Source organism: Hemiscyllium ocellatum, chromosome 4, assembly GCF_020745735.1.
Source record: "Hemiscyllium ocellatum isolate sHemOce1 chromosome 4, sHemOce1.pat.X.cur, whole genome shotgun sequence".
Taxonomy (NCBI): Eukaryota; Metazoa; Chordata; class Chondrichthyes; order Orectolobiformes; family Hemiscylliidae; genus Hemiscyllium; species Hemiscyllium ocellatum.
In genome coordinates this window covers 130,076,376-130,090,330 of record NC_083404.1, presented here as the reverse complement: position 1 = coordinate 130,090,330, position 13,955 = coordinate 130,076,376, and the positions used below count along the sequence as shown (strand labels likewise).

The following is a 13,955-nucleotide window of genomic DNA, read 5'->3' as shown; positions in this document are numbered from 1 at the left end:
CATCCTGTCAATTCCCATTCACTTAATATCATCATCCCAAGCACAGTTAGGTATAAGTAATAAATGTTGGGTGCAAAGCCTACATCTCATTGTTCTAAGTGCTAGGGCTTGGTCTCCTCTCTCTCATTGGATGAATTCCCATCCCAGAAATCAGTCTGATTTAAGCTTTGCTGCTGTCCTTTGCAGACATGTATACTTTTTTTCCTTCCATTAAGGAGACCAAACCTACTTAACCCTAGGCAAGTGTAGCTTTTCCAACACCTGATTATAAAGTGGTGGGTGGCAGTAAAGAAAAAGGATTCTGGAATATTCTAGTATAAAACCCTTGTAAGAAAAGCTGTAAATGTTATTTGCTTTCTTAAGTGTTTGCTGCACTTGCATGTTAACTTGCTGCAGTTCATTGATCAGGACATTCAGGTCCCTCTGAACATAGTACCAGTCTGTAGCCTTTTAAAATTATTCTGCATTTATATTTCTCTTATCAAAGTGAATAATGTCAAATTTCTTAATATATATGATTCACTGTACCTGTCTGTCTGTTTGAAGGTTCCTAACAAATTCTTTCTCCCTCTCTCTCCACTCGATCATGTTGTAACCAATAGATCTGGATATAGTACAATCATGCAGTTGATCCCTGCTCTTAAATCCATCAGATTATAAATAGATGAGTACTGAGCCTTGCAGAATTAGAAATTTCTGCCAACACAAAAAAAATTCTATTTGTTCCAATCGTTTAACAACAAATTATTCTGGTTGCCAAAGATCTAAAATAAAATCAAAGTGCTAAAGAAATATATTCAGTGGCAATAGATTCTTTGAAGATTCATTATCAGAGTTGAATGTTTACACTTCCTCTCACGTCAGATATTTCCAGATCTGCTGAGTTTCTCCAACACTTAACATTCATGTTCCTTTTTGTAAATTTAGTCCTCAAATTGTGCTAATACCATACCCCCATCCTATGTCTCCTAATTAGGTTTAGTAGTTACTTCATACAATACTGTGTATTGTTCTGTCCCTGCTGTCTGCAATTACAAGTAAGCTTGTCCCACTCCTCTATCTTTAGTTTATGCTCTTGCAATTTCTTTTGTCCTCTGATAATTATCCATTTCCCCTCTAAAAGCCATGATTGAATCTGCATCCGTCCAATTTTCAGGCATTGTATTCCAAGTCATGATTATATTTGCTTAGAAAAGTTTCTCGTCACCTCTGTTTTAGTGCAGCACAGCTGTGGCTGCACTGCTGCCTCAGCACCAGAGAGCCGGTTCGATTCCAGCCTTGGGTGACTGTGTGGAGTTTACATGTTTTTCCTGTGTCTGCGTGGATTTCCTCTGGATGCTTCAGTTTCATCCCAGAGACGAAAGATCTGCAGGCTAGGTAGATTGGTTATGCTAAATTGCCCGTAGTGTCCAGGAATATTCAGGATAGGTGAGTTGGCCATGAGAAATGCAGGGATACAAGGGTGGGTCTTGCTGGGATGCAGTCAGAAGATCAGTGTAGATACCTTAGGTTGAATGGCTTGCTTCCACACTGTAGGGATTCTATGATTCCTCTTGCCATTGAACCTTGAAAAAGTAGCAAGGTTCTTACCCTTTCCAACAATGTGAACAGTTCTGTAACACCAGCTGTTCTGATCCCTCAAGGCTTTCAGCAATTTTATTAAATCTGTTACCTTTTCTCCTTTGCAAGGAGAAACACCCAGGTTTGCGTTATTTATCCACATAACTGAAGCTTTTCAGACTGGAATCCATTCTAAGATCTAACTTAATCATTTGGGTCCAAATCGTTATTTCCTAAAGATTCACCATAGCTTCCTTGTTTCCATACTGTATGCCTCTAACACCCAGGATTCTATGTACCTTGATGACTTTCTCAACCTGTGTTGCCCTTTAGTGATTTGAGTAGGTCTACCTAGATTTATAGGTCTATAAATTATCTTTTATATTGCTCCTTCTCAACCTCCGAAGTCTATCACTTAAACACTCACCCTGCAATAAATTCCATATACTATGTGTACATCCATTCCAGTGGGAATATGTGTCCTTTCGAGGTTGAGCACTGCTGTTCCTACAGTTTCTCCAGTTCATGGTACTTCCAAGTTTTGTTGAATTTAAGCTCTGAACACTAGTCTAGGTCTTTAATATGGATAATACTGCCTGCTTCTGTCTTATCAAATGTTTTTGAAAATTCAAAGAGGCTACCTCAACGGATAACCTCTAAAACCATTAACTGATTTGCCAAGTTCAATTTCCCCTCCACAAATCCAAGTGGACTCTGTTGAAGTATATTTCAAGTTTATAAGTTACCTATTGCCAAATCCCTATGGTTTTAATATTTTAAAATGTAGTAGTGACTGTGATACAGATCACTCCATGGTTTGCTCAGGATTATAACGTAACTCTTGGCATTCCCTCGTTCGAAGGAGAAATTCCATCCTCTATCGGCATCATTAGTGGGCGGCACTGCTGCCTCACAGCGCCGGAGACCCGGGTTCAATTCCTGCCTCAGGCGACTGACTCTGTGGAGTTTGCATATTCTCCCCATGTTTGCGTGGGTTTCCTCCCGGGTGCTCTGGTTTCCTCCCACAGTCCAAAAATGTGCTGGTCAGATGAATTGGCCGTGCTAAATTGCCCGTAATGTTAGGTGCAGGGGTAAATATAGGGGAATGGGTCTGGGTGGGTGCACTTCGGAGGGTCGGTGTGGACTTGTTGGGCCGAAGGGCCTCTTTCCACACTAAGTAATCTAATCTAATGTAATCAACCATACTACCCACCAAGATAATAAAAATTTGAACGCGCTCTTATTCAGTGTTTGTATTCACTTGTGGGACATAGGCATGGCTAGCTTGTCAGCTGCTATTGCCCATCCCTAGTTGCCCTTGAGAAGGTGATGGTGAGGTGTCATCTTGAACCACTGTAGTCCACATGTTGTAGGTTGACCCACCTAGCAAGGAGGAGAAAGGAAGCACTGCAGATGCTAGAGAATTGGAATCGAAAAGGTGCCACTGGGAAAAGCACAACAGGTCAGGCATCCTCCAGATGAAGGGCTTATGCCTGAAATGTCGACTCTCCTTTTTGGATGCTTCCTGATATGTGTGCTTATCCAGTGCCATCCTTTTCAGATGATGAGTGGTTTGGAAGGGAACTTGCATGTCCTTATGTATCTGCTGCCCTTGTCCTTCCAGATGAAAGTGGTTGTGGCTTTGGAAGGTGCTGACTAAGGATCTTTGAATTTCTGCAGTGCACCTTGCACATAGTGCACACTGCTGTTACTGAGCATCAGTGATTTGGCGTACATGCTTGTGCTGCTTTGTCCTGGATGGTGTCCATCCAGAGATGCTTAATTGTGCATGACTCACAGCAAAGAAACATCCCCATGAACAATATTATTGTAGGAGGGGAATAAACTGACAATGGTTAACTAAGGAAGTTGAGGATAGTACCAAATTGAAAGCAAAATACACAAAATGGCAAAGATTAGTAGGAAACCAGAGAATTAGGAGGATTTTAAAAGCTAAAAAAATGTACACAAGAAATTATGTACAACAGGCAGAGAGCATATACTAAATAATCAATTTGATGGGGTAGTGCAGAAAGATTAAGCACAATAATCATCATTAGTCTTATTTCCACAGTAGGTTTTCCTCTAAAGATTGACAAGTTCCCTGGAGCAGACTGGTTGCAAAATAGGATTTTAAAATTATTAGCTACAGAGTTGGTGGATGCACGAGTCGTAATCTACTAATAAGCCTTAGATTTGGGAAAGTTCTTGGGAGGTTGGAAAGCTGCCAATGTTGCGCCCTTACACAAAAAGGGGAGGGAATCAAAGTGGGTAACTCGAGGTCAGTTAGCTTGATGTCTGTCATCAGGACTATGTAGTGTCTATGATATATGATGTAATGGCAGAACATTTTGAAATGTATAATAAAATCAAGACAACATCATGGCTTCATCAAAAGGATATCGTGCTCGACAAATTCTGTTGCTGTTTTGAGATAGATTTAATGTTTGCGTTTCCTAGAGACATTTGATAAGCATACTTAAGATAAGAAACCATGGTTTTGAGGGCAGTACACTATCCTGCTGAGTGATTGCCAAGAGTTACATTCTAACCCTGGGCAAACCAAAGAGTGATCTGCACCACAGTCAGTGTTACTCTTTAAAAATATTAAAACCGTACCGATTTGGCAGTAGTAATTTTCTTGTATTAATTGGCCACTCCTCTATCCAGAGTAGAGTGTGTTGCTGGAAAAGCGCACAACAGGTCAGACAGCATCCAAGAAGCAGGAGAATCGGCGTTTTGGGCATAAGCCCTTTGTCAGGAATGAGGCTTGTAGGCCAAGGGTGCTGAGAGATAAATGGGAGGGGGTTGCTAACTGAAAATAGGTAGATGCTTTCTCAGCTCTTATGTTCTCAGCCACCCCCCGCCCCATTTATCTCTTAGCGCCCCAGCCCACAAGCCTCGTTCCTGATGAAGGGCTTGTGTCTGAAACATCGCTTCTCCTGCTCCTCAGATGCTGCCTGACCTGCTGTGCTTTTCCAGCAACACACATTTAAACCTGATCTCCATCTGTAGCCCATACTTTCTCCCAATCCTCTTTCCATACTCACCTACTTATTGGAACAGTTCAGGGGAGATGTCAGAGGTAGGTTCTTTACGCAAAGTGGTGGGTGCATGGAATGCACTACCAGGCTGGTAGTTGAGTCCGATACATTAGGGACAAATAAGTGACCCTTGGAGAGGCATGTGGAAAATCGTACAATGAAGGATATGTGGGTTAGTCTGATCTTAGAGTAGGATGAAAGGCCGGCACAACATCAAGGACTGAAGGGCCTCTATTGTTCTACGTTCTGTGTTTTAAAGTTGGGATAAAGAGGGTACTTTCAAGATGGCAACCTGTGGAGTTAATACAATGCCATAGGGATCAGTGCTGGGGCCATAATTCTATTCCAATTCATCTTAATGTCTTGGATGAGGGAGGTGAATGTGCACTTGCCACATTAAGAGGTGACAGAAGTAGATAGGAAAGCAAGTGGTGAAGAAGACGTGAGTCTACAGAAGGATATTGACAATTGGGGTGAGTGGGCAAAAACTTAACAAATTTAATATAAAGTAGGAAAGTATGAGGTTATGCACTTCAGGAAGGAGAGAACATTAGGCTGCAGAAAGCTGCAGCACAGATTTTGGAGTTGTGGTGCAAGAATCAGCAAGAGTAATAGGGAAGGCAAATAGAACATTGGCCTTTATTCCAAAGACCAGGGACTGTTAAAATAGGGAAGTGCTCCTAAAACTATACAAAGCAATCGACCACAGCCAGAATGCTGTGACTTGTTTTGGACCCTTTATCTCAGGGAAGATGTAGTAGCTTTGGAAACAATACAGAGAAGGTTCACTAGGTTGATTCCAGGCATGGAGGAATTTTTAATACGAGAAGTTGAGTTTAGACAAAAAAATGAGGTGATCTTATTGAAACATACACGATTGTTGAAGCTCCGCACAGATATGGAAAGGTTGTGGTCCCTTATGCAAGAGATTAGGACCAGATGGCATACTCCCAGATTAAAGGTCACCCATTTAAATTTGATGAGGAATTTTTTTCCCTGAACAGGTAGTCATGGAATTTTACAAGAGTGGGCTGTCCAAGTTACGTATATTCCAGGCTGAGACTGACAGTTTTATTCAGAATCAGAAAGTGTGGTACTGCAAAAGCACAGCTAGTCAGGCAGCATCCTGATGAAGAGCTAATGCTTGCAACATTGACTCTCCTGCTCTTTGAATGCTGCCTGACCAGCTGTGCTTTTCCAGCACCCCACATTTTTGACTCTGATCTCCAGCATCTGTAGTCCTCACTTTCTCATAGTTTTATTTAGCAAGGGCATCAGGATTAAAGGCAGGAAGGTGGAGTTGAGGGTTATCAACTCAGCCAATGATCTCATTGATAGCCAAAAAATATCTGTTCTGTCTACTTGTGCTCCAGGATCTCATGGTTTTCCATTGTACTATTGTGGATAGATCACAAGTTACCTTTCAATTCTGCTGCTTTTTCAGAAATCTCACAGGTAATCAAGAACTGAAACAATGCTTAAACGTTTTGCATGTAGCAACCAAAGTAACAGCCCTCAAGTAAGCACGTTAAGCCATAACTCAGCTTGACTATTATCTGATTAATGGTGGAACTCAGCAACAATCTCACCAACAGTGAGTGTCTCTGGAAGTATCTAGGGTTTGATCCTTGTGCCATGTTCTTTGACATTCTGCTACTGAGTTATAGTTGGATTTTGTACAGTGTCTCGGTTTCATGTCCATAGTGTGACATTATTGATTTCCTCTAGATTCTTTTATCCCCAATATTGATTACAAGACTGCCTCTGTAACTTGCATTATCAGAAGTAGCTCCTCTGTTCGTTGTTATTGTTCAGTGTTAGCTGTCTGGTTAAAACAGCTTGATCTGCAATTATCCCCTTCAGGATATATTCTCTCTGCAGGCTGTCTTAATTGCCCATTTGTCACTAAGCAGCAGTGTTATCATCTCTTTCTCCCAGGAAATGGCTTGTTTGTGTTCTTTTGACTTTTTTTTTCCCCATGGATCATGTTGCTTTTAATTCCCTTTTATAGCAGTTTCTCCTTGACCATTTCATTTCCATAAACTGTTTATTCCAGAAAAAAAGGTTGTTGCTGATTCTTTGAATCTATGAACTTGAAGTTGTGAAGTTTACATTGTGTCAGGACCTTGTTTAATTGCACACCACCATTCACAGCTGAATGTGGCAGGACTGAGCTGAGTTCAGGTTGGTGGTTGTTTCCCTAAGCTTGCAGTTTGATATGTAAATAATCCAGTGTCATAGCTTCACCACATTGACATCTAATTTCTAGGTATGGCTGGTACAGTTCGTAAGATGCCTTCCTTCACTCAATGCTATTTCATGACTTTACAAATTGTGGTTGAATATAATTCTACTGAAACTGATGTCCCACAGTGTCATGTAGGTGCCCACTTTTGAGTTTCTAGCTCAGTTTGAAATTTTTTTATTATCCATAAGATGTGCGTATTGCTGGCTCAGCCAGCCTTTATTACCATCCTTCATTGCCCTTGAATTGAGTGGCTTGCTGGATCTTTTTTAGAGGGTAGTGAAAAGTCATCTACATTGATTTGGATCTGGAGTCCCACTAGACCGGATCAGGTCAGGATAGAAAATTCCTTTCATTAATATTAATAATCCAGGCATTTCTTTGACAACATGTCACAGTTGTTACATGGTTGCTATTAGATCAGCTTTTTGTCCCAGCTTATGATAAATCACATTTCACCATCTGCCTTGATGGAACTGAAACCCAGATTCCCAAAAGAATTAGCTTGGGATTCTGCATTACTAGTTCATAAGAAGTAGGAGCAGGAGTTGGTTTATCTGGCCCATTGAGCTTGCTCTGCCATTTAAGATCATGGCTGATCATTTCATGGCTGACTAAGACCCGTTTTACTACCCGCTGACCATAGCTGTTAATTCCTCTACTGTTCAGAAATCTGTCTTTGAATACTTTTAAGGCAATGAGGCAACCTCAACTGCTTCACTGGGCAGGGAATTCTACAAATTCACCACCCTTTGGGTGAAGAAGCATCTCCTCAACTCAATCCGAAATCTGCTCCTCCTTATTTTGAGGGTATGCCCCCTAGTTCTAGTTCACCCGCCAGTGGAAACAACGTATGTGCTTCTATCAGCTCCCTCCCCATTCTTCTAAATTCCAATGAGTGTAGTGCCTGTCTACTGAATCTCTCTTCATAAGCCAACCCTCTCGATTGTGGAATGAACCTAGTGAACCACCTCTGGGCTCCCTCCAGTACTGTATATCCTCTTCAAGTAAGGAGATCAAAACTGATACATTACCACTATGCTGCCAACTCCCTTTTATCCCATCTATAAGTTGGTCGTGCCACACACACCATTGTACAGCATTCTCAGTGTGAAGGAATTTCTACTGATAGTCAGTACTACCAATATAGTCATTGACATGAGACAGGTTGATATGTTGGTTTTCTCATCACCTACTGCTAAACTAATCTCCATTCTATCCCTTATGGCTGAGCTGGTTCTTGAATCTGTTCTCTGTCAGCTGCAGGGCCACTCTTCAACCCCTTACAACCAATATACCTCAAAACTAAACCTACACTTCTAGTACCTTAGTTAATTTAAATCTGGTCGAAGAGGTCTGTTGGCTCATGTCAGCATGGGCACTGATGAAAACACACTGGGATGGATATGAGTTGTTTGATCAGAACGCCTTTCCTCTCTTTTTTTCTTCTTTTTCAGTTTGTGATGGTTGTTTAGACCTTGGCATATTTGTATCCGAATGTTCTTACTATAGTCAACACTAATGCAAAGATTCCTTTTAATGATTTAACTTGGAAATCATTTACTTATTTTGAGTGAACTAACTTCACAATCCATTATCAAAATAAAATATTACAACTATTTGATTTCTTTTCATAGTCTATGATATCCCAAAGAGAACAAATGACATCAAGATATTCTATGCAAATCTGAAAAAGGTGACACTCTCTGTTACTGGAAGCTGTGCAACTGAAATCACTCATTCAGATGCTTTGGATTCATTTTCATCATCTCTTAGTATGAGTGTTGAATCAGAAAGGTATTTATAAGTATTATTTTACAAATTTAAATTTGATTTTAATGTATGAGTTTCATTACTTATGAAACTGAAATTCTAGTCATTCATAATGAGTTAAAAGTTGACCTCAAAGATCAGTGATTAACTTGTTGAATGGCAGAACAGACTCGAGGGATTGTATGATTTACTCTTCCTATTCTGAGGGAAATAACTTTTGATTTATGTTTGAATATAATTAAATGTTTTATCTAGAAAATATGATGAACTTTTTTTTAGAAGAAACAGATGGCAAGTTTAAGGAAAAACCTTAGAATAACATTTGTCTAATATAACTTTGTAGCGTACTGGGAAGCGCAGAAAGGAATCCATCAAATACATCATTAGATGTTCTTCCAGTGAGAGGTCCACATGGTTCTCCATTATCTTTGAATGCTTCTAATCAAATGTTGAAGGAGTCACCTAAACAAAAATTGTCATGGAGTATTCGGCCTGAATATTTAATTCTTACTGTGCCATCAGCTGGTGAGTAGCATTGCGTTGCAATTTCTATTATGTTGATGTAGGAAATGAGAAGAACTAGGTATGTTCGGACATGCTTTCCTCTAGATAAATTGCAAATGGAAAAGCACCATAAAACTCCTTGACAAAAGCAAATTACTGCAAATTACTTAGACAAGCAGAAAACAAATGAAACACCGGGTGTGCTGATTTTCTTTATCCATTCTTTTCTGCTCCACTTGAATGTTAACTAAAATATCACTTCACTTTAAATTGTCAGTGGGAGCTGATGTAGTTGACTTGGACAGAATCTAGCAAATCAGTAACATAACTCCCCATGGAAGGTGAAGCCACAACAGAGACCCATATAAGTCTGCTATTGGGAGTGGCTATCAGGGGTTAGCAGTGAAAGCTTTGGAATTTGATTTTCATGATCATGATTGGTAATGTTCTAATTTTGTTTGCACAATTTAGATGGATCAGCGCAAACTGGACGTGTACAGATTATAAATCATTCCCCTAGGTCTTTGTCTTTTGAGATGTCTTGGCCGGCGCACTCCTTAACAGTAACGCCCCAACATGGAGTTGTTGATCCAGAGTATGTATAAACTTGTATTAATAGTTTGTTTCTTGCAATTGGGTATACTTAAATTGTTACTTTGTGATTCAGAACTGAATTCATATGGTTTTCATTTTAACTTCACTAACCTTTGAATTTTTAATTAATAACTGTAAATGAAATAGAATTAGGATTTATTGTCATGTGTACTCAAGTAGAGAGATACAGGAGTACAGTGAAGTGTTTATAATGTAGCTGTTCACGGTGCCATTTTAGGGTGCAAGGTATGAGGTGCAAAAGTATAAAAGTATAAAAATAAAGAAATAAGCATAAAAGTTCAACATGACAGCCTATTCTGCTATAATGCAATGTTCTGTACTTGTGCAATCCCGTGTTATAGGAAAATCACATAATAGCAGCACCATTTAAAAACTAATAGGGTCAGAGTTGCATTATAACCAATACACGCATTGAACGTTTGCATTTTAGAAACCATGTCCTCAATTTGCCTATCGCGTTATGTGAATTCAGATTAATGAAATGCACATTATAGGAGAACAACCTGTATTGTATTTTAGATTAGATTACTTAGTGTGGAAACAGGCCCTTCGGTCTAACAAGTCCACACCGACCCGCCCATACCCCTACATTTACCCCTTCGCCTAACACTACGGGCAATTTAGCATGGCCAATTCACCTAACCTGCACACCTTTGGACTGTGGGAGGAAACCGGAGCACCCGGAGGAAACCCACGCAGACACGGGGAGAATGTGCAAACTCCACACAGACAGTCGCCTGAGGCGGGAACTGAACCCAGGTCTCTGGCGCTGTGAGGCAGCAGTGCTAACTGCTGTGCCACCGTGCCACCCAAGTCATGGGTTTGCAGTCGCACCATGCTGGGCTTTACCATAAGGGCTCAATTTCCACGCTGCTGTCTCTCAACTGATCACCGTATTTTCTCTCGCGCTCTCACACATGCTCCCCTGCACACTCATCCACACTGGGCTTGATACCTGCATCGTTGCACTGCTGTCTCACTGTTGACTGCCATCCCCCCTCTCTCCCCTGCATTGGGCTCCATCTCTCAATCTCATTGCTATCTTGCTTTTGACTCCGTACTCAATAATCCCCTTGCCACTGCCCAGCAGAGACCTGCTCTGGGCCCCAGCTGCTATAGCCCTGCTCTAGGCCCCCAACTGATGCTTTCTGTGCTGCTGCCTTCATGACTGAGCTCCCTTCAGAAGGTAAGGAGAGAAAAAAATTAGTTTTAAATGCTTTAAAGAAAAATGCAAGAAAAGGAAGAAAAACTGTTAGTAGGCAAACTCTGGCTGAAGAACCCTATTCCACCAGCTTAGATCAGGCTTTTGTCATGTTGCACATAGCCAACCAAGCATTGATTGCTGCCCACAAACTTGTCAAATCTTTGAGCAGCAGTTTGTGATTACTAGAGATCCTTTTCAGCATGGTACTGTCTATAGAGGGGTTTGCAACCTGTGTGCATGGAGCAAGCCCATTGTTTTAATCCTGATCAATCCTTTCATCTGAGTTACTGGCTCAGTTTTTTTTTTAAAAACAGTTAATTCTTAAGATTTGGCTAGCATTTATTGCCCCTCCCTAGTTGCCGTGAAGGTAGTGGTGGTGAACTAACTTCCGTAGACATTGCAGTCTGTTTACTGTAGGGTTGCCCAAAATGTTGTAAAGGAGGGTGTTCTAGGATTTTGACTACTGATGGGACAGCAGTATACTTCCAAGTCAGGTTAGTAATTTTAATTGAAATAATTGGATGATTTTGAGTCAACACGAGGTAGGTTTTTAGCAAAAAAAAAGTTTCCTGACTAACCCACCTGTTCCCAGCTTTAACTGAAGCCAGATATCGGGTTGAAATATTAATGAGACTGCAATCTTCATTGTTATTCTACTTTTGAATTTGTGCTACTGGCTGGGTAACTTCATCTCTTAAATGGAGGAAAGTTTTATTTGTTCAGGAGTGTGTTTTCACACCAGCTTCTTGAATCAAGGTGCATATCAGAAGAGCCATTGCAATCAGGTCCAAATCCCTCCTAAAATGTTTTCTGCTGCCTCTTGCTGATTCTACACCTGATAAAATTTCACTTTCACATGAATGCACCACAGAATTAAGTTAACTAGAATGGCAGTTTTGTATTGGTTCTCTTGTTTGACATTTCAAACATGTTCCTTATGTTCCTTAAAGGCATGCTGAATAAGAACCACTTAACCAGAAGACCCTCCCCTCCCTGAACATGTGTCACTGCCTGGCAAGATCTAATTAAAAGTTGCTGGCTGTCTTGAAACTGGCTAAAATATCCATTTGTTAATTCCTTGCCAATGTGCCACCTAGCTTTCTCCCGAACCATTGTTCACAAAAGGGAGCTGTGAGGATGGGGTAACCCAAGTGTGTTAATGAAGTGGCATTTCCTTTCTTAAAAAGCTGAGCATGTACCGTTTTATAGTGTAATATGAATGGAGACGTTGCTCCTAATTTACAAATTGTACTAAAATGAAGACATACTATTAGAAGGTGCTTAACCACACACAATCCGTTGTCCTTCTACTGATAAGGAGCTTGAATTTTGACTGGAAGTCCTTGCATTTAAGATTCTGAACAATATGCCCTTTTCTTTGGTCGTTTTAATTGCTTATAAAAAGAACTCTTGCCATTATATGGGTAAGGGGGCAATGTATTTAATACATTACTTTTGATGCTGTTTAGATGGTGTCATAATACAAGAAAGAAAGAGGTCATCTGGCCCATTGCATTTATATTGATTGTCTTAAAAAAGCCATCCAGTTATTTCTGTTCTTCCTCACGGATGTAAACTTCTGCATTTTGTTTTCCATTTCCCCTTTTAAAAGTGCTGTTGGATCTATTTTTCACATTGATTCATAATGAATTTTTTTCCTTAGTTCTGGAAGCTAAAACTTTTGTAGAGAAGCAGCCAGTTGAACGGAGATTGTAGCATTAAATCAGAATATTCTAAGAGGTGATGTATTTGATCTGCTGTAGGAGCAGGATACAGTCCTTTTGGAAGGTTATGAATTCAGTAGGCATGTTTTCAGGCAAGAGGCAATTAGAGTTTTTTAGAGCTGCTTTTCGAGGGAAGTGGAGGTAGGATCTTTGAGCAAGAATTAGTTTTTTAAAAATTTGTGCTCAGTGTTCACTTTTAATCCACTTGTTAGGGTGAGTTGCTGAGAAATTTGTAGGAACGATCTCGACTCTACCTACTATTTAAAGTGTAGTTGCAGGTATGCTTCGCTGGTAATTCTGTTAAGTCATTCATTTCATTTAATTCTGTCCATTGGTGTGGAGAATAGAGATTGAAGATTGTTTGCTGCTTTTTAACATTAAAATTTATTCTGTTTTTTAAAAGTTGTGGAACCTTGTAACTATATTCTTCAAGTAAATACTGGATCGTAACAATATTTTGGGATTCCATCTGCCACCAGAACCAAGTTTGGGACTCTGATCTGTTACAAGATGTGCCTTTTTTAAGAAACATTTGTCCTATCATGACTTTTGAAAGCAAATGTTGTAAACTTGAAGCTGCACAGTCTGCTCTGAACCCTGATGTGACATTGTCATTGTTGGACTGGGGTGGACAAAATTAAAAATCTCACAACACCAGGTGTTATGATTTTTAACTTTGCTCTGATCCCATCAATGTAGCTAGCTTTGTTTGTTTTTAAAAAGTCGATGATAAAAGTAGCACGAAAGAGTGGGGTCAAACTCCCACAGTGCTGGGATTTTAGTTTCAGTAGCTGTTGAGATTTGGAAGCTGTGAAACATCTCTCCACACTACAGCAAAACACTTGTTTTCTCTAGAATTTTCTCCTAATGTTCTTTCCTCCTGGATTGGAGAAATGTTGCATGTGAAACAGTCTATTTTGCTGAATTTGCCTTTTTCCAAGGGTTATGTTTATGGGATGTTACTGTATTAGAATAGTTGCTGTTAATAGTTAGTAGAATAATAGATTATTTCAGTTTTCCAGCAGTTAAGTTATTCAAATTCTTTGTTCTTTTGTTTGTGTTTTAACTATAGCGAAAGAATAAAGTGTATTTTGCTTCAAGCCTGGTAATCAGGCTAATTAAATTGCATCCGGAACACAGCACCTTTATACTTGTCTTTTAAAAATAAGAAACGTTCTTGGGGTTTCGGCTATCATCTTAATATATTTTGAGGGGGATTTGGTCTGGTCCATATCTGATTCTAGATCTGATAATGCAACAACTGGTTAGAATTTAGAAAGCACTAA

General features: G+C 39.9%; 1 protein-coding gene across 3 annotated transcripts in view; it reads left to right on the top strand.

Annotated features, from left to right (window-relative positions):
- Window positions 1-13,955, top strand: part of cep192 (centrosomal protein 192) — a 182,503-nt gene that overhangs the window by 138,516 nt on the left and 30,032 nt on the right. For all 3 annotated transcript variants that reach the window (XM_060823867.1, XM_060823868.1, XM_060823866.1), the window contains exons 36-38: window positions 8,487-8,646; window positions 8,966-9,147; window positions 9,598-9,721. In XM_060823867.1, the coding sequence (XP_060679850.1) occupies window positions 8,487-8,646; window positions 8,966-9,147; window positions 9,598-9,721 (466 nt within the window). The remainder of the gene's footprint in view (window positions 1-8,486; window positions 8,647-8,965; window positions 9,148-9,597; window positions 9,722-13,955) is intronic.